Below are 24368 nucleotides of genomic sequence, written 5' to 3'. Positions count from 1 at the left end.
GAAATTTCTGCGCCAAACGAGCCGCCATCTAAGCAAACCCATGGCTGTAACGTGTCGCGGATATCGGTCAATTTTTCGCAGACTGAACGTCCACGGGAAAAAAACGCTAAAATCAGAGTGATGTTATTATCTGTAATCATTTCCCAGCCTCTTAAACCAAGTAATATTTTTTATATTACTTCTCTCGATTGGACGACCGCGAGAATCATGAAGTTAATTTCCAGCCTCATCGGGAGGAAAATTTCCCATCGATCGGTATCGTGAGTCTCTCTCTCTCTCTCTCTCTCTCTCTCTCTCTCTCTCTCGCTCCGCACAGAGGCCTGCCGTCTCCTTGTTCTCCTCGCGATTTTTTTCTCTCCGGGCGCTGTTTTTCCCTTTATTTCACCCCTGCGTGCAGGACGTTATATAAATAACGATTAACCGTGCGTACGCGCCGATCTTAATACGCGCGATCGCGCTCGCCCGCGCCCGTGATATTTACGTACGCGTGCGCGACGCACGCACGTTGAATATTGCAACGCGGCTCGCGCGGTCACTTTCCCGACACACACACACACACACACACACACAGAGGCACAGAATTGTACGCGAGTGGCCTTTTTCTTCTGTTCCTCTTATCGCGGCGAAATTGCAAATTCAAATCGACAGTCGGAGACACGCGCATGGCGGCGAATCGAGGTGGAAAAGGCGAGAGGCGGAGATAACGGGGCATAATCTCGGATATAATCGCACCGTACGGAGACGTAAAATTGCGCGACTTACGTCCTACGGCTTCCGTCGCGCGCGCGAGAGCTCGGCAGCTTTTATGTGCGACGTATAAGTGTGTGTACGTAATATCGCGAGGGCGTGAGCGCGCCCCGAGACGCGTGATTAGGAGCGGAACGCTAATTCGCCGTAATACGGCCGCGACCGACGAACGACGCTGTAAATCTCCGGGGGTTACATCGGGGAGGGAGGGAGGGGGCGAAGGGTGTCGCGCGCCCAGCCATATTCGAGGATACGAGCGGCGTAAATAAAACGCGACGGAGCGTCGCGAGCAATTTGCCTAACGTGGCGGCTACGAGAAAATACTCGGATATTCTCCGCGAGTTAAGCGAGTTAGTTAGCCGTCCCCGTTCGCGACGAGACCCGACGCGCGTTCACGGCGTCGATCCCGCGACTGCTCGACCGTGACATGGGATTTCGGCCGGGTCCGCTGCTCGGAAAAGCGAAAAGCGAAAAGGCCAGAGACAACGGCGACGTTCGGGAATTCCGAGTAAAAAATGTAGCTCAGGGCGATGTATTTATGGCCGGGCGATCATGTATTTAAGATCGGGTTCATCTTCGGATACTGTGCGAATCGTTTCATTGGCCGCACGGAGGAAGAGATTCCTTTGGATTTGTTGAAATTTCTTTGATTGAAATAAATGTAATCTCCCTCTGGAATGCAGGGAATGAACGAATGTTTGATTCACCGAATGGGATTGTTTGGTTTCTCAAACAACACGAAGGAAATATTGCAATAAAAATTATCGCAAAATTTTGTAATGCTGGGAATTATAACTGAAATTATAATTGAATTACACAACCGGAATTTTAATTGAAATTATGATGCGTGTTGTAATCTTTTAGTGATGTACTTCATTAGATGCATCACTAAAAAATACAACACGCATAATAATTTCAATTATAATTTCGGCATGGTCCAGCATTTGCAAATAATTCAAACTTTGTGGTAACTTTTCTACAATATTTTCTACGCGAATAAATATCTTTACGTCAAATAACATATTTTTTTTTTACTTTTATTCAAATATATTACAATGGTTATCACGAGCGATAAATTATTTGTAAGAAATAACACTAGGTTAGATAAATATTAAAGAACTTCGTTTTGTTTCAATAGAGCAATATTTAATATGTAATAAAGTAAATTTTTTTTTCAACTGAAAACGAAATATTATTTCTCTAATTGATATTGTTTTTTCTATCAAACAACGTGGTTTATTCTAATGAAAGAACAACATTTTCGAACAAAATGATATTTGATATTAAATTATATTGTTTATATTCAATCCAAGAGTCAAACAAACATGGTCATTAAATCTAAAGAAACCTTTTCCTCTGTGTACAAAATCTGAAGATAAACTTGAGACGGCCCCAAGTAGAAAGTCTGACTATGAATACCTGCTTTAGATTTACATCGCTGTTCGTCACCTGTAATATATGCATATAAATACGTCACAAATTGAGACAAAATGAAAGTTACATGTCACTAAATGATACTTCTGTCACTTTTGAGAACACGTTACCAGATAATTAAAATTGTTTAATATATTTAAAAAAATCCAATACAATTAGAATCCCAAATGTTACAATTTTCGAATAAAATAAGTGTTTTAATTGCTTAATACATGTATTATTATAATAATTTATTTCCACGGTGAAGTTACTAATTGGGACATTCACCTTATTACATGAATCAACCGAGAAACTCGGGACCAAATTCAGATCTGACATACGGTGTAATCCAATAAATCAATCAAATAAAAAGATATGTCAGATAGATTTCACTTGAAAACTTTGAAATTACACGTGAATTTTTAGTTAAGTCGCGATCTAAATATACCGTCACACATACATGCACACATATCGTGTATAACTCAACTGAGATATTCCAATATCTAACTCCAACCTGAGATCTAAGTATATCACGCGAGATAAGTTCCACGAGTGACGACAATTAATAATACGCCCCCAGCTACCCGCCTCTCTACATCTCAGCTCCCGCCGCTAATCCTTTCCCCGCGTGTGTCGCGTTCTCTCGACGATTTTTCCGCGCTACTTTTCGATCGTCTCGAGGAACCCGTCCTGTGTATACCTCACGTTGTTTTCGAGCGAGCTCTGCGAAAGGATTAAGCGCGGTTGTAATGGCCCCGTCGCACCCGGCCGGCGCTCCGAGTGTATCTCTACATAGAGCTTTCTATTATTTGGGCGTCGCGCAACTCGGTCACCGTCGCGATTTACGAGCGGACGGCACGAGAGATCCATTGCTGATCAATAAAGCGCCCTGCGAACGCGTGCGTAGGAATGCTCCCGCGCCGCGATATCGAAGGAGAATCGAGTTAACCGACTTGGTGCGCGAACCGAAACGATTATCCCTTCCTTCAATCTGAGACCGGCCGATAATTCGTCTACTAATGAGATTCGAACGATGACGAATACCGTCGGAGCACCGTCGAATTTGCCGTTATTCGCCTGGGTGAGGCGGTAACTATCACCACTTAAAATATCTTCGAGAAATAGAAAGATTCTAACGACTAATAAAGAGGCGGGAGAAGTTTACGGGAAGTTTTATAGTTTTGTAGCCTCGTAAAAAAACTGGTTTTTTCATCTCAATTCTTCCGGGTATTTTATTCACTTTCTTTCCGTAAGGGTGGAAAAATTCTTTTAGAAACATTCACGTGTGTTCAATCAGAACCCGCCACATAAGCAATAACATATTACTTTCAAAGAAATGTCAGCAGATACATTGTGAACAAATATGTAAAAAATATGTATAATTATAATATTATCAGTGTACGTAATTTTTTTTTTAATCCGCGTTGACTTCCACGTCACTTTACGCGCCGTTTACAATTAAAGATGAAAGGAAGAATAAAAATTTTGCCAAAAATAAGATTACTCAACATTCTGAGTTACATTAATATGACATAAAGGGAGTTAAAAATCCAACCCATCATTTAAGATGCAAAGAAACCAATTTTTCACAAAAAATCATTTTTCTTGTTTTCTTTAACGATTAAAAAACCGGAAGAGGAGGGGGGTTAACTATGCGGAAAGTAATATGATAACCATTGATATCGATGCGAGAGTTTTCCGTTGGAGAAAAATTTTTCTCCTACCTTCATATTTTTCGAAGACAACCAAGGTAGGTAGTACTTTGTTTCGCTCTCAAGGCAAAAAGTGCAGCCTGGTACGGCTGAAAAGAACAGACCTAATGTTTCGTCGTTCCACTCGCGACTACACACGCGGTATTCTGCTTTATATTACACAGCTCGAGCGGGAACAAATGCCCCCCTCCCCTCTCTCTTTCATCCTGTATTTTAATCATCGCCTTAACAATTAAAAGACCGAGTTACAGTTTCAAATCTCATTAGTCCATTTCTCATCGTTCTGTTCTGAAAATGAATTTCGCAGAGTGCGGATTCGTTCTCGAGGCATTAACAATTAGTCGAACAATCGATTACGTCTGAACAATGGAGTAAGTAATAATCAATGAGTGGAATTAAACGCGGGCCGTTTTACAGATGTCGGTTGTCTTTGATCGCGCCGGTCGGAGGAAATTCGGTATCGGTGAGGGGGAGGAGGGGGTGGGAGGAACGGGGTTCTTGAACTCGACGGAGAGACGCCGCGTCCCGACGCGCCGGAGGAGGCGCGTTTCATTTAGCGGCACGCATCGCGTCGCGACGGAATGCCGCGCGCGGCACGCGGGTCGATATGGGTGGATTATGCATCGATGCCATCGCCGTCGTCGCGACGCGACGCGGATTCTTCTCGTCGGGGAAAACTGATGACTCGGATCGCGGCCGATCGGCGGTTGCGAATACCGCGCGGAATTTTCAGGCCATCCGCCAGCAGCTCGAATCTTAAATTGTTCGGATCTCTCGGGGCTGCTGAAAATGTATTCGTAGCGGTTCGAGCATCTTGGTCGCGCGATTTGCTCCAAATTCTATGATGATAATTATGATTGTAATAAAATGAATAATAACGATAATAATAAATCATTGTTATTAATTCTGCGAAATTGAATATTTCTCTTGGGATAAGAATAAATAGGTGGTAACATTTTTGTACACCGGTATGAAGGAAAAGGTGAAATTCGAATAATCTCCAAATAAAATTTTGGTTAACTTGATTCTATAATAATAATAATTCCTATTTAATTCTATGCGATTCTTGTAAGCGATACGGGAAAGGGGAATTTCGAGAGAGGAAGGAAAATATTTTTCATTCAGCTCCGAAATTTTAGAATGACGGGAAGATAAATTGTTCGAATTTTTTACGCCTCATGAAAATATATTAGGTAGTTCGAATATTTTGATCGCACGATTCGTCCAAAATTTTGTACGATTTTTGTTTGTGCGAGCGACACGAGAAAGAGGAATTTCGAGAAAGAAAGGAAAGTACGTTTCATTCGGCCGAAATTTGATAACGACAGTTGGAAGATAAATTGTTCGAATTTTCTGAGCCTGACGAAAATATATTCGAGCAGTTCGATCCCACGATTCGTCCCAAATTCTGTACAATTCTTGCTTGCGAGCGACGTGGGAAGATGAAACTCTAAGATAGAAGATACAGGAAATTCGAGAAAATCGCAAATTAAAACTTGCCGAACCACTTGAAAGAGTATACCTGAACAATCCGAATACGTTACTTCGCACGACCTATTTAAAATCCCGTCCGAGTCGCGCGAACGACGCGGAAAAAAGCAAATGAATTCGGGAGAGAAAGGAGCGCGCTCCGTTGTGCGGAAATTTGCGAAATCGACGGTCGGGAAGTAAATTGTTTAGGTCTTCCGGGCCCGACGAAAATATACCGGGACAATTCGCGCAATCCGCTTCAAAATCCCGTCTGATTTTTAGCTGCGAGCGACGCGGGAAAGCGGGGAATTTCGAGAAAGAAAGGAAAGCGTTTTACTCGCCGGGAATTTCCGAACGACACAGTTCGGAGGGAAGTCGCTTTGGAGAGTCGCGAGAATTCAAGCTGTCGCTGCTATTACCGGCTCCGAAGGCGCGCTGTAGTATCGAGAGCACGGCCGTACCCGTACTGTGCGAACTAAGTATCGGGGATCGGAGAATTGGCGCGGGGCGTGTAATTGGAAATCACAGCGATAGAAATCGAACGGTACAAAGCGCCTCGCAGCATCGCCTCGTGTCGCATTGCGCCGCGCCTCCCCTTTGCCTCGTGTCGCGTTACGTTGCGTTGCGTTAACGTTAAGTTACGTCGGCGTACGCCGCGAGACAGTGACTGATGCGCGCTCGCTCCCGGATAAATCATTCATTCAGCGGCGGAGGAGAGATCGATGATTAGCCATCGCGATGGCGCGCGGATTATTCAACCGCTTATAAATATGTAGACGTCACGCGAGCGGAAGCGTGCGCCCGACGATTAGGGGCTCATCGCACTTTTTACACGCGCTTGTTGCGCTGTGCTGGTAGTAGTGGCGGCCGGTAATAGCGGTGTACTGATAACGGCGGAAGCGCGGTAGTTACTACACGCTGATATCGCTTCCCGTTGCACGAACAACATCGAATTCCGAAAATTTCTACCTTCTCATTTGACTCCCCCCCCCCACTCCCCCGCCTCTCCCTCTCTCTTTCTCTCTGTTTCACGGAACGTTCATTCGTCGCGTTTTTCCGATTCTCAACGCAAAGAATAGAATGTTAAGATGGCGTAGGACAACAGAAACGCCGCGCAAGAGAGATAATGTAAGCGGGAGAATAAATGAAAGGAAAATTATATTACAAACGGGAAGGAGAGAGAGAGAGAGAGAGAGAGAGATAGAGAGGAACACACGAAAGACCGACGTACAAACGACGAGCGGAGCAATTAATTCCGCGCGATGTTTAACGTGGAAACCTTCCCTCTGTCGCTTTTCTCTTTCCCTCGATTGATCAATTAATTTATTATAGCCGGCCTCTCTCTCTCTCTCTCTCTTTCTCTCTCTCTAAGAAAAGTCGCCGGAAAGTTTTTCCTGGCTGCGCAAACTTTCCATTGTTATTTCAAGGCTCTCTCTCTTTCTCTCATTCGGTTGGTTGTTCTTCTCGTCGAACACTCGTCGATTCGCAATAATGAATTAATGCCCGCTTCAAGTTCCGATGTGAATCCGCTTCCGCTTCCGCCGGGATCTTTTCGCCGAGTGTTCGTCGCGCGAGCATTCCGCGGGAGGTATTTGAAGTACGTTCCGCGCGTCCTCCCGCTTCTCCCGCCGCCGAGTGTTTAGCGAGTGGGCGACGAAGGAATTGATAAATTGACGAGCGCTAAGTACGAGAGTAGCGGGAGAGGAAAACCTAGTTGCGTGTGCGATCTTTCTGTCTTCGCAGAGCGAGGACAGAGGTGCTCAAATGTGTGCCGAGATTCCCGGCGGTCGAGGGAGCTCGCGGATCTCACGAATGGGGAGGGGGGAGGGGGGTGACTCTGAGAGAGCTCCCTCATATCCAACGCGTCGCGTTTGGAAATTTAATCTTCTAATAGCAAGGTTGGGGTCGGATCCGACTCCATGCTCCGTTTTGTTTCATTTATCATCTGATTAACGCACAAAATGAACAAAAGAAATAACAATATGAGATTTTTTCGTCTGTTTATTCACAGATGAGAAGAAAAAAAGTACAATAAAGTTTGCCAGCTGACGTGAAATAATTGCAGTGAAACGTGTTGGAAAAACGCTTTGAACGTTCTGAAAGTCCACCTTGCCGTTAGAGGATCAGCGAGAGAAGGCGCGCCCGGAAACGCGGGCGAGCAGACGAGAACGCGATACGGAAGTATGAGCGAAAACCGCGACTCCTAGACATCGTAATTCGCAGATATCGTCGCAATAATAGCTATTAAAACGTACAACGCGCGCGTACGTTACCGTGTGTTACGACGTGTGTGTTTACGCACGACGACGCAAGAGTGCAGTATTAATTAACGTCTCCATTACCGTTACTCGAGAAATTACGAATATGCAAGACGGAGACCCGATAATCGGAAGAGCGAGGACAAAGGGAGNGGGGGCGGGGGAGAGAGAGAGAGAAAGAGAGAAGTAGTGTTTCGGGAAATAGAATTTATTCCCGGGGAATATTCCCTCAGTCGAACGTTTTCCCGCCACCGGAAGTATTTTCCCGTCCGAAGCCATGAATATGCTATTAAAGAGCCCGTCAGGACGCCAACGAAGCGACGGTTAAAGCGGACACCCGTAGCATTTCCAGGCGAGCGATTACGTCGCGGTATTTCGTGTCCATCACGTCCTTCATTAAGCGCATAATTCGCAGCTGCCTTCCAACCCCTCTTTCCTTTCCGTTCCTCTCTCTGTCTACCTCTTCCCTCTTCCTCCCCTCTCTCTCACGCTTTGCAAAACGTTGACCTCCTCTCCCTCCGCTTCTCTCTCTCTCTCTCTCTCTCTCTCTCCGCCGCTCTTGTGCGCGCGCGGGGAAACTTGTTCAAGTTTTGACGAGTAAGTTCGCCTCGCGTGGTACCGATCTGACTCCATTAGCCGCTCGGCAAAATCGCGGGGGACGAGGGATGAAAGGAGAGGCGGACGGGGAGGGCGGGAACGGTTCGTCGTAACAACTTTCCGCGGAGTCGCAACAATCGTTTTGCTGCCGCTGTTGTTGTTGTTGTTGCCGCCGCTGCTGGTGGTACGTCGCTGCAGCGAGCAACCGGGGTCGCCGTGATTGCCGGCCATCCGGACGGCCGTCGGCGCACAGCCGGCGAGTTTCGACAAGTTCGACGAACGACGCGAAGACTCGATTCGAAGCCCGTCGCGCAGCGGTGCTCAGTCGGCGAGGGAGAAAGAGAGAGAGGAGGTCGAGGATTGAGGGGAAAAAAAGTCGTCATTTAGCAAGCGGAGGGCGTCGCGTCACCATTTTTTTTATGTCGGCCGCGAGAGAACCACGGAAGCATCAAGGACGTCAGTTCGCAGAGGAAAATGGAAGCTCCTCTTCTTTGCCGCCGTCGTCGTTCGTTAATCTCAATGGGCGCGAGGAATTCTCGCGTTTAGCGCGAGCACGAGAATCGTAAAGGTCCGCGCGTATTATAAAGACGGGAGGTTTCGTTAATGGAAATAAAGCCGCGCGATGTCCAACTCGAACGGGAGACGAGAATTTAAAGAGGACGGTGGCAAAGGAACGGCAGTGCGCAGAACCGTGAAACAAAAGGATTGTAAAGGGTGTTCTGAAACTAAGGNCGCATGTGTGGGGGGGGGGGGGGAGTGCCCCTCTTACGATCGCCATTCAACACTACCTCGTTCCAATAATAATTTACGGCGGAGGTGCGCCGAGCTTCAATAGAGGCTCAACATTTACCCGGCCGAAATTCACTGGTCTTTTTAATTATTCACTCACCACCCTCCGGATATGCGATGTGACTATAATAATATGACACGGGAGGAAGTAGGGGGATTTTAAACGAGTGGCTTAATTAAAATGTAGCTGTGAAAACAGTTCTGTAATGTGATATGATTTAATGCGATTAAGATTAGCATATTATATGATGTGATGCCTCGAGCTGTTAAGATAATAAATTAGTCGAATAATAATCGATGTTTAAAATGTACATGTGCGTTCGGACACGATGCGAGCAATCAGAAGATCGAATGAATTTCGGTCTGGTAAATATGAAGACTTTATTGAAGCTTAGTTTATAAGTCGGGTTTTCGATTCGATCGACGTTTTCGGAAAAAAAAAAAAACTCCAAGAACCTTTCTTCCTCGCACACAATGCGAAAAATTAGAGAGCAATACATTTCAGCTTGACAAGAGTATTAAGATCTTATCGAAGCTTGTCGTATGAATCGAGTTTTCGATTCGATCGCGTGTCGTTTTCAGAAAGAAAAAAATCCAAGAACCCTCCTCTTTTCTTCTTGCACAAATACGGAAGATCAAAAATTAATTAATGTTAGCCTGGTAAGTATTAAGTCCTCATTGAAGTTTGCCGTACGAGTCGTGTTTTCGATTCGACTGCGCGTCGTTTTTAGAAAACAAAAAAATCCAAGAACCTTTCCCTCTCTTCCTCTCGTACGAAAAGTTGAGAAGTAATAAGTTTTAATCTGTTAAACGTTAAAAGTCTCGCTGAACCTCGTTGTGACGCCGGATTTGCCGATTCGACCGAGTCATTTTCCGAAAAAGGCGGAAACCCCGAGAGCCCTTCCTCTCCGGTTCAATTCGTCTCCGACGGGAATTCGACGAGCCGTCGCTCCGGGGATTGGGATCTTGACCCGTATCTAACTCCACGCGCCTAAGTGATTGCGAGGCCTAATTTCCGCCTGTATCACTTTAAAGCTAATGAAGCCGGAGTCGCCTAACCCCGCGCGTAGAGAGCAGTGCGCTGCAATGACGACACGCTCACAACCTAATTCGTAACGAATCACGTGGCCGCAATCGCTTTGATCGCTGACACATTCTCGCCCCGGCCGGCGGCGGCCGATGACACCGCGCCGCTGTCGTCGTCGTCACGAGACACACAACGAGAAATATCGTGTCCATTAACGCGGCAGAAATCCTCTTACACTCTCGCGCTGCAGTAAAAAATTTTTCATCCCGCCCTGCACTGCGGCCAGGGCAACGTCAAAGCCATCAACGCATTACATTTTGAAAATTTACGAACGTAGTTTAATGCGCGCACGAGCTAGGCCGAAGCAAACGTGGAAAAATTAAAAAAAAAAAAAAGGCAGAACGAGACGCGAGCGTTGCTCGAAAACGAATAAAAATAAAAAAGCATGATCCGATACATTTAGCCGATTAATCCGACGAGGGGTCATTAACGGCGTTCAGAGCGTCATAACGGCGCGTTTAAAATCGACGCCCCGGTTAAAATCGACGTTTCATAATTTTTTTTTTTTATTACTTTCTGCCTCTCCGAAGTAGCGATATTCGGGCGTATATTTTCCGCGCGTTAATCCTCAACTCTCCGTTATTTGTATCGTCAAGTGTAATCAACTTGAATTCTCGAGCAAAACGCCGTTCTAAGTTTCGAGTATTCGCAGCGAGAGAAAGAGGGACTTTGCGATTGAACTTGCGGAGAAGCGATTCGTTCTCTGGCAAGACTCGTTTCACGGCTCACGGCTTTGCCGAGCTTTCGTGTCTTTGAAATTAATCAAAATTAGCTGGTCGCTTATTTTAGCTCGTTACAAGCTGTTAGCCCACGCTACTGCGTCGCCCTCCTAAGCTTGAAGGGCGTCGTAGCCGCGTTACTTACCCTTCCCGATGTTAAATATATTTCACGAGGCAATCACAATTCGCAATTGCGAGTAATATCACACGGAAAGAGAATGTTATAACTTCTTTTCTGCATAAATTTCTTTCAATCTTACCGCGTTTCCCGTAGTGCACGAATAAACTGTCGGCAGAATTTGTCTCGTTGAGAAAACATGTGTTGTAAGATTTTAAAGCGACGTTCGCCATAAAATTCTCTCCATGCAAAGAACGATTAATTCACACCGGCGTTCCGCGCGTAAGCGCTCGATTTCTCCGAAATTTAAATTCAACGAGGTCTGCCGAGTCCGCTTAAAAAGTACGGACGAGAATAACCAACGAAAAACTGACGCTGTCGTCAGTTCTGAAGTAATTCTGAGTCGAAATTTCGTTTGTCCATTAATCCTGCAAATTTCGTTTTTGAACTTGGAAGATCAACGGAAAGCTATAATCGTACATGTATTTACTCACGGCTTTTCTTATATTACGGTTCCGTCTAGAAGCTCTACGATGGTTGCGGATGCTCTCTTTTTCAAGCATTTGCAGAAAATGGATCCCCAAAATTATTTAATATTCAATTATCATGATGTTCTACTCGCGTTTTTTTCTTTTATTATTAATGCGTGAATTTTTATTATTATTATCGTTAATATCAATAGACAAAATGATAATAACTGTATGATATAATTGCAGATAGAATACGTGATATAAGCGAATATTAAACTAATTATAATATCAGCAGATAACAGGAATAATGGATGAATAAAAGAACAAACTTCCTTCGTGCATAACTTTTTCGTAATTTTGTTTTTCTTTCTTCAACGATGGTAAACCCGAAGAAGTTAGGAGCTCTTAAAATAGCTGATCAGAGGTGGAAAGGCGAAGATAACAGTTATGCTCTGTACCAACGAAGATCTAAGTTTGAGTATTCCCCAGACATCTAAAATCTTGAAAACGTGTTATGATCCCGATTTTAGATAACGTGCTGTCTGGGTCGGTGCGACTACAAAAATGAATATAAGAGGATATTCGCGGATTCGAAATGCAACTCGCAGTCCAGGCAGCATTATTAGAGGCGAAATAAAGATTCAGGCCGGTATTCGTAACCGAAATTTCAATATTACATTAAGTCTATTTAGTTCGACATGAAGTCTTCAAAGGTCTTGTATTTCTTGTATTTCTTTCGATGTTATATATGTGTATAAATGGAAAGGTATTCCCGTTTCCTCTATTTGAAAACTTAATATAGAATTCAAAATTTGCCCCCGAGAGGGTCCAAATTTCCTTTACTATTAGCGCTTCTTCTTCGATGCTACAAATAGAAAGTTATTTCCGTTTTTCTACTTGAAGATTTAATGTAGAACTAAGTAAATTTAGTTTAGGACCAAAATTTCGACTCGCGTACTTCGTAAGTTATTCACGATCTCCGATTGAAAACAATAATTTAATCACGGAATCGTATTTATTCGCCGTTGTTCGGCTGATTGGATCGATATCTCTCGTTGAATTTACATGAATTCACGACGTTGTGATTATTTATTGAACGATCTACGAATGCCGGTTTTGAAACAGAGGAATTTCGAAATTTCGACTCGGGTTTATCTCCCTATTCTCGGCAAGTTCGTTCGTCGGACGCTCGTTGAAATTGGAATTATGAACGGTGTAATAAACGATTAGACGTACTTTCGGAAACATACGAATTATCGCTGTCTGCGTCGGCGCCATCTTGGCTTCTCCCGATCCAGCATCTTGGCTCCACGCATTCACTGACACTGTCATTATCATTACTGCCACTGACACTCGTTACGATTCGATCGTCGGGACGGGCTACGGTTTTAAAGGTTTCGGAAAAACCCCGGTTCTTCGCACAATTTTTCCACGTATTTCTTCTCCGGTTTTTCTGTCCCAAGGGTGCAAAAATTCGCTCTAGAAAAATACACGAGTGCTCGTGCTTAAAACCCGCCAGATTCCCTTTTTTCCCCCCGTGAAGAAACCAAACAGTTCTGCGGAAATATTGGAGAAAAATCGAGGTGTTCCGAAACTTTAAAATAACATAGGACGTGCTAACACACACGCGCGACGCCGACGAGCGCACGACCGGAGCAGCCATCTTGAGAGCTACCGATGACGTGTTTTAATCGTCCGACGAAGATAGAAAAAAATAACGTTCGCACTTGCGTCGCCCGCCGGCCCGATACGTAACGACACTTGCCGAGAAAGCACGAAGCGAAGCCCGTCGGTAAAAGCGGTCAACGCGATCGGCAAAAAATGCGAAATCTTCTGATTATGCTGATTTATGCCTCTGACAAAATTCCGCCGACCGTGAGTGTCGCCTTAAATTTTATGTGTCTTCTTATTTCTCCCGTTTTTAGATTTGTTACAACAGATTTCGGATTTATATCTCTGTTGGTGTTTTTAAACACTGTTATCTTCGCCGTGTCGATTCCTTCCCCGTCATTCTTCCTGAATTCCCGATTTTTAGGGAAATTTCCAGTGTCAGAAAAAAAGAGTAATAAAGAAATTACACGGAGAAAGAGAAAAATAGGAGAAGGAATATCGATTATTTAATATTTGCACATCGCGTGCACTCTATCTGATTAAGTTACATAACTTAACTAACGTTGCTTACTCAAATTGAAAATAAATATTAAATGCATACGGAAAGAATATTACGATAATAATATATTAAATTATTCCAAACATCCATTTTCTAAAAGCGCTCACGGTTACAGGAGTTGCAACCATTTCGAGAGCTGCCAATGGATCCTATCTTAACACGCGGATATTGGAGAATTGCATAAAGGATAAATATTAAATGTACGCGGAATATCGCGATATCCGACTATCAAATAATTCGGATTATTACTTTTCTAAAAATGCTTATTGCATCTGAGGAATCTGAGAAATCTGGAAATAATTTATTTTCAATTCTCATATATTATTTTCAAAGCTTCCAGCGAGTTCTATGTCAAGCCTCAACGCGGAGGAAACTATTTATAACATCGAATGCAAATTGAAATTTATAATATTAAATATAAGAAACGTATGACTAACATTTCGACTCGGAACAGTATCTCTAATAGCAGTCGAGATACATTCTTTCCCGATTTGGCAAAGATAAAAAATGTAAAAGTATAATTTCGAAGCTTTCAACGAGTTCCTTATTAAGCCTCGACTCGAAGGAAACCGCGGTAATGAATCACTTGCGTTACCGAATTCAAATTGAAACTTGCAATATTGCGTACAATTAAGAGAAGAAGAAAGAGAAAAATCATTCGCTGGCACGGCAGATTTTTCATGCTCGGCAAAATTTTTCTTCTAATCCTGCGACAAAATCGTTTCTGCTCTGATTACGAGCGATTCGCTAATTTGATTGTGTCGAATTTTCTCGTTGTCGGGACGAATATGCAGCAGCAAGAATGTGTAGTCTCGCTACAACGGCAAAACAATTGTTCTCCGTGCGTACGACCGTAAAATTTCCACTCGGGAAATAATAACGGGAAAATATTTCGAAAAGATATCGAGATACATACTCGCGACTTGAGCGCGGAGATGATAACGTAATTAACACACCGCACAATTGAAGGTACTCACCGTTCAGGTAGAAGCTGCTGTTATCGTTGTACAGGTTGAGGACGATCGGTTTGACGATTTCGAAGGGCATGGTCTTGAGGACGTTGTGACGCAAATCGAGGAACTGTACGTGGGGCGCGCCCACGAGGAAGTCCGTCTTGAGCTCCGTCAGCCGGTTGCCGCTGATGTAGAGCCTGCGCAGCTTGCGCATACCTTGGAACGCGTGCATCTCGATGGCCTCGATGCGATTGTTGTCGAGCTGGAGCACCTTTAGCTCCGACATCTCCGCGAAGTTGCTCACACCGATCATCTGCACGTCGTTGTAGCGCAAGTCGAGATGCTGCATGTTGTGCAGCCCGTGGAAAGTGTCGCGGGTGATAGTACGGATCTTGTTGTGGTTCAGCACGAGCTTCTGCAGCATGGTCAGGTGCTTCAACGCCTTGTCATGCACCACGCCGATTTGGTTGCGGTCGAGGTAAAGAGTGCGCAGGGACGGTAAGTTCACGAACGTGTTCCTGTAAGCAGAAGCGCTCGTTGAGATGAGGAAAGAGCGGCGGCGGAAAATCATATTATTAAATATATCGTGTATGGCTGAGCGGCTCCTCTTTTAACACGTTTCTCGTTGAAATCGGGAGTAAGAACCAAATGCACTCGGAGTATCGAGGTAATCGAATATTAAGCAACCCCGATCACCATCTTCTGCCAAATAATCGAATATTAAACAATCCGGAATAACTGAATCTTCCAGAAGATAACCGAATGTTAAGCAATTCAGAATCACGGCGTTTTTCTGGAAGATAATCAAATATTAAACAACCACCATCTTCTGAAAGATAATCGGATATCAAGCAACTTCGAATATCCATTTTCTAAAAACGCTTGCAAGCATTATGGGAAACGTTCTGGAGACTCTCAGAGGACCCTCAAGAATACCGACGTTCCCTCAACATTGGCCGTGAGTGTTGGCTCAACGTTGAGCCGGTATATTATATAAAAATCTATAATACGTTCGATAGAGAAGGCACATATAAAAAAAAAAAAAAACAAATATATATATATTTATTTATTTATTGTTTGAGAAACTGAATAATCTTGATTGAATCAAACATTCGTTTGCTCTGTTCCAAAAGACATTGTTTCAATCGAAGAAATTTGATTAAATCTAAAGAAATCTCTGTGTGAAAAACAGAAATAATCAACACGTTCTTTTAACCTCGCTGACTTCCGGATAATTTGCCCGGAACTCAGCCGACGATTAAATTACCGGAGAAAGATTGATGAAATATCAACGCACGCATCTCTCATCTTTCACCTCCGGCTCCCGTCAGCTCCGTCTTTGCCGTGTGAGTCTCATTTTTTTAGATTAATTGCAATTTATGCGTGACTCGGAACTCTCGAGAGAACGTGGTGAAAGATTCATGCACACGATATATAGCCGCGACGTCGCGTCGCCGCTGAACGTTGGCGTGAGGACTATACTCGAGGGCCGAGAACAAAGGCGAAGAAGAGAGGCGCGCTAAAGTCGCGAATCGCCTCGAATCGAGGGACTAGAGTGAAAGACAACTAGACCGGAGAAGAGAAGAGAAGAGCAAAGGAAGGTATCTCGCCGGCGTCCGCCGTTTAATGTCGAGCGGCTGCGAGGGAACTCGATGACGGTCTCGCGCCGAATTGTCTTCGACGGGGCGAAAACGGAAAACTTCCCCCGGCAAACTCGTTACGCTCATGTCGACCGTATTCAGATCGGCGCTAGCGAGTGTCTTCCATTCGCGAAAGTTGCCCACGGAGCCTATTCTATTCGCTTTTCATCCGAATGATAACTTCGCGCCGCTTAGAGAGAGAAAGAAGGACAGAGATAGTAGAGTGGAATAGAGTACAGAATTTCCCTGGACACTTCAGTCTTCTTACTGATTGGTTTAGTTGTTGAGGACAAAAGGAATGTGTCCTGTTACTTTGAACCTGATCGGATTGATCTTTCTGTCGCGAGGCATTTTCAATGTCCTTTGATACTTAACAACGGACTATAATACTACATAGCCTTAATCTGCATTGATACATCGAATGTAGATGGTCGTAACATATCGTAACATGTCCGGACTCTAATTTGAGAGACTCTAGTCGAGTATAGAATAGACTGGAATATTGGGCGGGGAGGGAGATGATAAGAGGGGGGGAGGGCGTTGCATTGTTTATGCGTAGAATGACCCGAGGTCGTCTCTCCTCGATCGGTTGTTCATCGAACCGCCACCGCCTCGTTCATTGTTCGTTTCCCTCGCGAAACCGTTGCATTAATTAGCACGGGATCCTTAATGATGTCCGAGGATGAAAGGAGATGTAACCGATCCGCGGTGTGCGCCTTGTGTAATTTTAATCAAAGCGTTTAATAAAGTTGTTGCAAGATGCAATTACGTAATTAGTTTCAATATGACAGATAGACTTTTCAGGAGATGAGGAAAAGGAACGAGCGAGAGAAAGAGAGAGAGAGAGAGAGAGAGATGGAGAAAAGGGAAAACGAGATGAACATTAAATATATAAGGAACTTATTACTTTACAAATGACATTTTAACGCTTCATCTTTCTTAACTGCAGGAAGCGCGAATGAGCGCGAAAAAGTCGGCAGACTCGGCAAGTGGACGTTAAATATATAATTGAAAAGCGTAGCAAAGAGAGAGTCGTGAGGCGTAACAAGTTTTACGGCTCTTACGTGTGCGCATTATCGAATATTGAAATTAAATATAAAAATGCAAATAGAGTCGGGACGCGACGGTTGAAAGTTAAAATTAGTCGGCGCTTGTCACAATCGAATTAATCGGAACGGACGGGGAAGGATGTGCGGAATTATTAATAATCGGGAAACGCATATCATCCGCCGTTGGGAGTGACGGTTTTACACGGCGAATCTTCGCCGCAGGGGAAAATAAACGTTGGCGGAGGAGATTACGTTAATTTCGTGAGTAATTCAGTCGAGAGTCGAAAGCAGACCGATAACGATAACGTGATCACTCCGGAGTGGAAAATCCTTACGCGAGTGGAAGGGAAAAATTCGAGAGAGAGAGAGAGAGAGAGAGAGAGAGAGAGAGAGAGAGAGAGAGAGAGGCCACGTTGAAGCCGACTAAATCAGCGCCACGAATTTATCTCAATTTAACGTTAATTAATTGAAGGATTCGGCGAGGATAATACGCTTCGCGTATTATTGGCAGACGATGAACAATCAATGCGATAAATCTCCGTCGGAAATTCATATTTTTCCTCGGCGACTCTCCAATATATCAACACTCCCTGACGCGTTGTCCCAATGTGTATTAAAAAATATATATATGCTTTTTTAAGAAAGAAAAAGAAGAGAAAAAAAATATTTTTTTATTAGAAAAAATAGGCGATAAAAGGTAATAAAAGCGGAAACGCCGGTGTTGGTGTGCGCAGAACAAGAATAATCGAACTTTTTTTTTTTTTAATAAAATTATTAGAGAAGGTAGTATATGATAGTATATGATAGTATAGTATATGATGGCCTTTATGGCTCTCCTTAATATCTCCGCTATTAGGTGACGAATTCTAGCGATTACATTGCACCTCTTTTTCAAGGCTTTCATATCAAAGTAGTTTTTCGATAAGTGAATAATTTAAGTTATGTTTAAAAGTTTATTCGTTTTGCAGAAACTGACTTTTTTACAGTCTGCATTTTTACCTTCTGATAAATAAGTCAATATCTGTATTAAAAATTTGCGGCTATACTCATTGTTGTTCTCTCCAAACTTTTATTTTGCATAAATGTATAAATTTCTAACGGAACATTGTTTTTTTAAACCAAATTAATCGCTTGAATTTATTTTAGCGAGTGAAAAGTCACCTCTGTTTCTCTTCGATCCGTTATGCAGCGCCGTCACATTTTTATAAATAACGTCCCAAGTAACAAGTATTTCGTAACTTGGAGTCCGGAATCGACTGAACAACACTTCGACGAACGTAATCGTTAAGTTTTCAATTGTAAATATTAACAAAATTACTGTATAAAGTGTAAATAGGAACCATAATACCGCCTTCTCATTTGTTTAATTCTCCTTTTCTACTTTAATTCCACTTATTCCTTTCCCTTCTTCCCCTTCAACCTTCAAGATGAATCTCTCTTTTCAGCGCAGCAGAAGTAAATTTGTAAATAAAAGCGATTTAAAATTCCGTCGAACGTCAAAACACGCGTGTTTCGGGGGAGAGGGGGGGGGGCACCGTTCGCTCGCGATAAGGAGCTTCCTCGTGTGAGAAATGTGTCGCCGCAGCCGCCGACTGTATTCAGCCTCATCGTCGTCGTCGCCGTCGCGACGTTAATATCACCGCGCGTCGAAGGCATCGTCTATGCATATTTATAAGCGTTCGGCGGGATGACGCTATGCATTCCGTTCGCTTTATAAAGGGCGCGCATCTAGGGGGTTGCTCCTCCGCGCGCCCGCGTAAGAAGGGGCTCCGCGAAAGCACTCAGAGCACGCCGGGGCGACGTCGCCTTTTTGCCGGTCGGCGATAAAGGCGTCCGATGGCAATTTCGTATGCCGTTGGACATAATGGCGCTAATGGATGATCGAAAATGAAATTTATAATTGAGAGACTGCGGCGGCACGACTCGCTGCGCTGAGGCACGCGAGCTTGGGTTAAAGAGGGGAAGAAAAAAAGAGAGGAAAAGCGGGGGAGGGGGTGGGGGGGGGAGCCGCCGCGCAAAAGCGGAGCTCAATGGCCGCGAAGTACGAGCCGATTTCTCGGTGGACGATGTGCCGTCCACCGAGAAATCAAAATCTCGATATTCAGAAAGCGGGGCATAATTTCGCAGAAAAGTCGCATTTCAGCGAAATACGAACATCGAGGCGATTTTACCGAGGCAGACGACCGTTCCGAGGAAAAACCGTTAATCCGGAAAAAGTATATATACAGGTGCATCTACCCATTTGGATATACTCTCGCTGCACTAAAAAGTAGATATAAAAGTAGATACCAATGCACTCGGTTGTAAAACGGGTTGTATTTCGGGAGATTGTTTCGGATTTTTGTGTCACACTGCACGGAGAGAAAGAATATCTAAAAAGTAGATTCACTCGGGGTGAGTAGCGTGACAATATTTACTTAATGTTAGCATTTACTTACACCTCTATAATTCTTTTATTTAAATAGAATAAACAATTGTTTTCGTGAGAAACTACAATTTTAACAAAATGTCGCTTTTTTTCATATTTACAGTAAATAATTTGAAATAACATTATGTTAGAAGAATATTAAAGAACTTTGTGGAATAGTATTTAATAATTGAAATAAATTTGCCCTTTATTGAAAACGAAATAAATAAATTGCCTCTAAATAATACTGCTTATTTCATCGGTCAACATGGTTTACTCTAGTGGAACGACATTTTCATTCAAACCAAATAATGCTTGATATTAAATTATGTTGTTTGTTGTTAAACAATATCCAAGTCAAGCAAACACGTATAATTTTTACGCGCTTAATTTTTGGGGTTTGACAGTCGGCGGAACTGGCGGAACGTGTATCGACAAACGGCGAAATTTCAATTTTGACCGAGGCGATCTCAAAATACGCGAGTGGATGACCGAGTGTATTCCCGATTCGGAATATTTTGCTTTCCCCGGATTGACAGAACTTCGCGCGATTGTCGCGGAACGTAATCTCAGCTCGCCGCTGCGGCGGTCGAGGCTTTTGCGCGACACTATAAATACACACCGAGGTGGCTTGCCGTTCGCGCGATATGAACTTGGTCACGCGATAGAAACGCCGCGCGGGAGTTCGCAGGAATCCAAGCATGAGTTCTCTCACTCGTTGTGAGAGAATTATATCGACTCGCGACGGGGGCGAGTAACTCCGATCCGCTTCTTTTCGTTCTGCGAAAGCGAGACGAAACCGCGAGAGTCGTGAGGCGCTCGCATGACCGAATCGATTTAACCCCCCCCGAGTGCTGCGGACGACTGTGTATGTTCATGACGAATTTTTCCGACGTGTCCGAGTCGAAATTTCGGTCCTACGTTAAATCTTTAATTCTACGATGTACTATACAGAAAGGAATAGCCCTAAAACAATGACAGATATTCTCATACATAAACGAGGATATTATAATATTCTTAAAAGATTTTTAGTCCTGAATTGAGTGCAAGTGATACACTTGCATTAATAAAAATTCAATCAAATCTAGATTAAAAATCTTCCGAGAAGATTATAATATTCTTACTTAAATGTAAGAATATCTATTCTTGATTTAAAACTAATTTTCTTCTGTGTAGCAGTCAAGATAGAAAATTCAATTTCAATTCTAATAACATAATGTAATTCCTACTCTTTAACCAGGACGATGTCTTTCCATTTTCGCTATTTTAAATATGTCAAAATGTATTGTTGAAAAAATTAAGACACAAAAATTCAATCTGTGGAATTAAAGGTTCAAGAGCGAAATTAAAAAGTGTCATCTAATTAGATTTTTATTACTCTATAAGCCGTCTAAATAAAACAAATAAATCTTAATCTAAATCTAAGTCTTAATGTGGAATTAAAAATTTCGACTCGGATATTTTCGACGCGAGCAACAGCTTATAAACGTTGCAATGGACGATAATATCTCGTTTTCTTGTTTTGCATAATTTGACGACGGTAATAAATAAGATCTCACTCGTCTCTCGGCCCGTCGTTTCCTCGATTTTCGAGAAGCTTTTTCGAGAAGTTACTTCCTTTTTTGACGATCGACTGTCGGACAGCTCGAAGTATTCTGGCCTCAATGATCGCTTGGCTCTGAAATGTGTTCCGTATTCAAAAGGAATTAAATGAATCTAGCCGTGACTTCTCTTAACTCTCGACGATGCTCAGAGGTCATTCAAGACGAGATATCTTCGCGATATCACAATGGGAATCATCAAAACGATGATTTGCTTTTAGATTTAACTTCGTATCCGCTTCGTATTCCGCAAGAATCGCAAAAGACCCGAAGTTTGCGCACAGCTCGCAAAAAACCTACGATATTCAGCGCTTGGTAAGCTGTAACTCGCGCACAGTATGTTAACTCCCGCATATTAACAACGTGTTAACTCTCGGCAGACTGCGCAGAAATTCTGTCGAGATTTTCCTTTCGTGCTTGGATATTCCGTCGCTTTTCAGTAGCCGCTCGCGCGAAAGAAAAAATCCTACCTTACGCATTAAATTACTTAAGGTAGTTGTATCGCGGAGTATTTTCTGCGGTGCGTCAAGGGGCCACTCATAAATCTAGTATTTGTCAGGCAAATTATGTTCCTGTACATTTATTTCGCTATCTAAATAATAAATTTTCAACTTAAAACTTAAAACGAAGTTGAAATTTGCGTATAACGTCTCTATATTGGCCCTTCGTATCTAATTTTTTTTATTAAAACCCCAAATGTCTAGGAGAAATTGGAAGTAGAAATTAAAAATGGGATATTAAACTCAAGGAATGTGCATGTAAAAAGTGTCGTCTTTAGTTGCGAATATCTCAACTTCCGAGTGGTCAATCGTTTTCTAATTGCGCCAATAATCGGGCCAATAATTTTTCAATCCGTGTGTAGTGCGAGTTTCAACAAGAATTCTTAAGAAACTCGTTTTGCGTTACAACGATTTTAAATTGCCAAATATTGCCGATTATCAAATTATACTACTTAAATTGTCAAATATTGCCGATGAATCGCCGTTTCGGGGAGGTCGTAATCGTTATTGCCTCACCCTGTGTACACTGCATCTAAATCGCGCTTGAGTTTTTCCCAGAGAGCGGAACATATTTATCCATCTACCCTTTTTGTCGCATACACTCGGCCAGCGCTGGCGACTCTGGCGAGGTACTGATTCAGTGGTGAAGTATGAATTTCACGTTTACGATATCAATGCCTTAAATAGTAAAGCAGCGGGAGGAGGTCTCGCTAACATGGAGCTCAAACAGCAGTGGTAAAAGCGGTTGGCTGACAAGAGGGGAAGACCCGAGTTCGATTTCATCCGAGTATGCCTCGCTCCGACGTTTCCCGCCTCATATGGTATTAACAGCGGACGTCCGTGGATACAAACAAGCACTCCGGCTAGATTCTGACCTCCCTTTTACGGCACGGTTGTGGTATCAATAATTGCACAGCAATAATAACCATTATTGGGAATAGGTAATATTCCCGATACCGTCCTAGTATTGGAAATCGATCGTTTTTGGTATTTTTGCACAATACTGGGGGGGAATCGGTGGAGTTACGATATCGTCGTTCGAGTCTGGGCCCGTTGCTAACATCTCGATATTCCAGCGGTATCAAATCGGTACTGGCATCTGGCGCTAGATTTTTAATTCGCTAGAAATCGATACTTGACCAGTACCTCGCCAGCGGTATTTATCTCCTACCCTGTCTATCTATCTATCGTTATCGCAATCCTCACTCGTACCTGTCAATAGTACTGATGTTGTTCCTCCCGAGATCGAGGGTCACGAGGTCCTTCATGTTCTCGAAGCTGTAATTGCGCAGCGTGCTGATCTTGCTGTCGGTGACGCGCAGCTCGTACAGGGAGAAATTCGTGAAGGTGTGCTCGGCGATTTGGGTTATCTGCATGTAGTAGAGCTCGAAGACACGCAGGTTCTTCAGCTTGTGCAACAGATGCGTGGGCACGTAGTCGAGGATGCCGTTCTCGTGCTGCTTCAGCAACAGCTTCTCCAGGTGGGTCTGCGACGCGAAGTGCTCCCAGAACGGGTCCTCGGGCGCCAACGGTTTCACCACCCAGCAGTCGATACCGGTGCCGTTATGCTGGTTGAAGCAGTTGCAGTTCATGGGCGCCGTTTGGTCCTTGATGTGGCAGAGGTTCGTCTTCGCCTTCTTCCGTCCGCGCGACTTCATCGAGTTTATCGAATTCACCAGGTCGCAGCAGCACATCATCACAATCGCCAGCAGCATCAGCTGCAGCGTGGAAACGCGCGTTGCGATCCGACGCATTGTGATCCTGAAACAACGGATGAAGACGAGATTTGAGACGAGCTTCCGGACGAGTTGCGTTGCTCGTCGTTATTTCAGCGGGGATGCGAAGACGTCCGCGACGGCGGGACGACCGGCGGGGACTCGACTGGTTTACGCGGTGAATATTCGCGAAATAGTATAGCAGTGTAATAATCCGGAGAGCGAGGGTGGAAAAAATAGCCCGGCCGGGCTGCAATGAGGCGCGAGTGCACTTTATCGCGACGGGTTTTATTGCCGGGCTGCATTTAATAATTTCGTGAAGTAACGCGTCGAAAACGGGGAGATTATGCGCGGTGCCGGTGTGCTTAATTTGTTTATTCCATTTTACGGAACGCGAACGTGCGGCGCATCCTCTCTCTCTCTCTCTCTCTCTCTCTTTCATTTTTTTTGTTTGTTTGTTTTAATTATGGGGACGCGCTCGTGCGAAATAATGAGCTCGTGAATGCGATTATCATTACGTCCGCGATAACGATGCATTTTTCACGTGCGCGTCTTGCCGCGGTCGCGCGCACAGAGAGAGAGAGAGAGAGAGAGAGAGAGAGAGACGTGAGCGAGCGTGTCGTCGCGAAGGGACGCGGCGCTTTATAATGTAAATGTCAGTTGATTTTTGCTCGAACGACCGGGACGCACCTTATTTCCACTACGGGAACTACCTGAGGCGGGCCGATTAATTATTAAAGAGCGGCTCGGCTCGCGAGCGCGGTACAGCTTGAGAAATTAAAAAGTCAGCGAGTTCTTAACCGGCACACTTTGTTTAGCTCGCAGTAGATCGCGAGCAAATTAAAATATAAACACCGCGGTGTGCGCGCTTCTTTTAGTCTTCCTTTACCCCCCCCCCCCTTCCTCTCTTTCTCTATCTTTTTCATTCGGCCAAGCGGCACCTTATTCCACGG

At 43.9% G+C, this 24368-nt stretch overlaps 1 protein-coding gene across 1 annotated transcript in view; it reads right to left on the bottom strand.

The window, feature by feature from the left end:
* Window positions 1-23454, bottom strand: part of LOC106748307 (connectin) — a 104019-nt gene extending 80565 nt beyond the window's left edge. The window contains exons 1-2 of the mRNA XM_014626694.1: window positions 22913-23454; window positions 14528-15021 (exon numbers count right to left, since the gene is read on the bottom strand). Coding sequence (XP_014482180.1) covers window positions 14528-15021; window positions 22913-23454 — 1036 coding nt within the window. The remainder of the gene's footprint in view (window positions 1-14527; window positions 15022-22912) is intronic.
* Window positions 23455-24368: the final 914 nt, after the last annotated feature.

Source organism: Dinoponera quadriceps, unplaced genomic scaffold, assembly GCF_001313825.1.
Source record: "Dinoponera quadriceps isolate SergipeBrazil2010 unplaced genomic scaffold, ASM131382v1 scaffold2723, whole genome shotgun sequence".
In the NCBI taxonomy this organism is placed as follows: Eukaryota; Metazoa; Arthropoda; class Insecta; order Hymenoptera; family Formicidae; genus Dinoponera; species Dinoponera quadriceps.
Note: the sequence above shows the minus strand (reverse complement) of the source record. Positions and strands in the feature narration are given on the sequence as shown.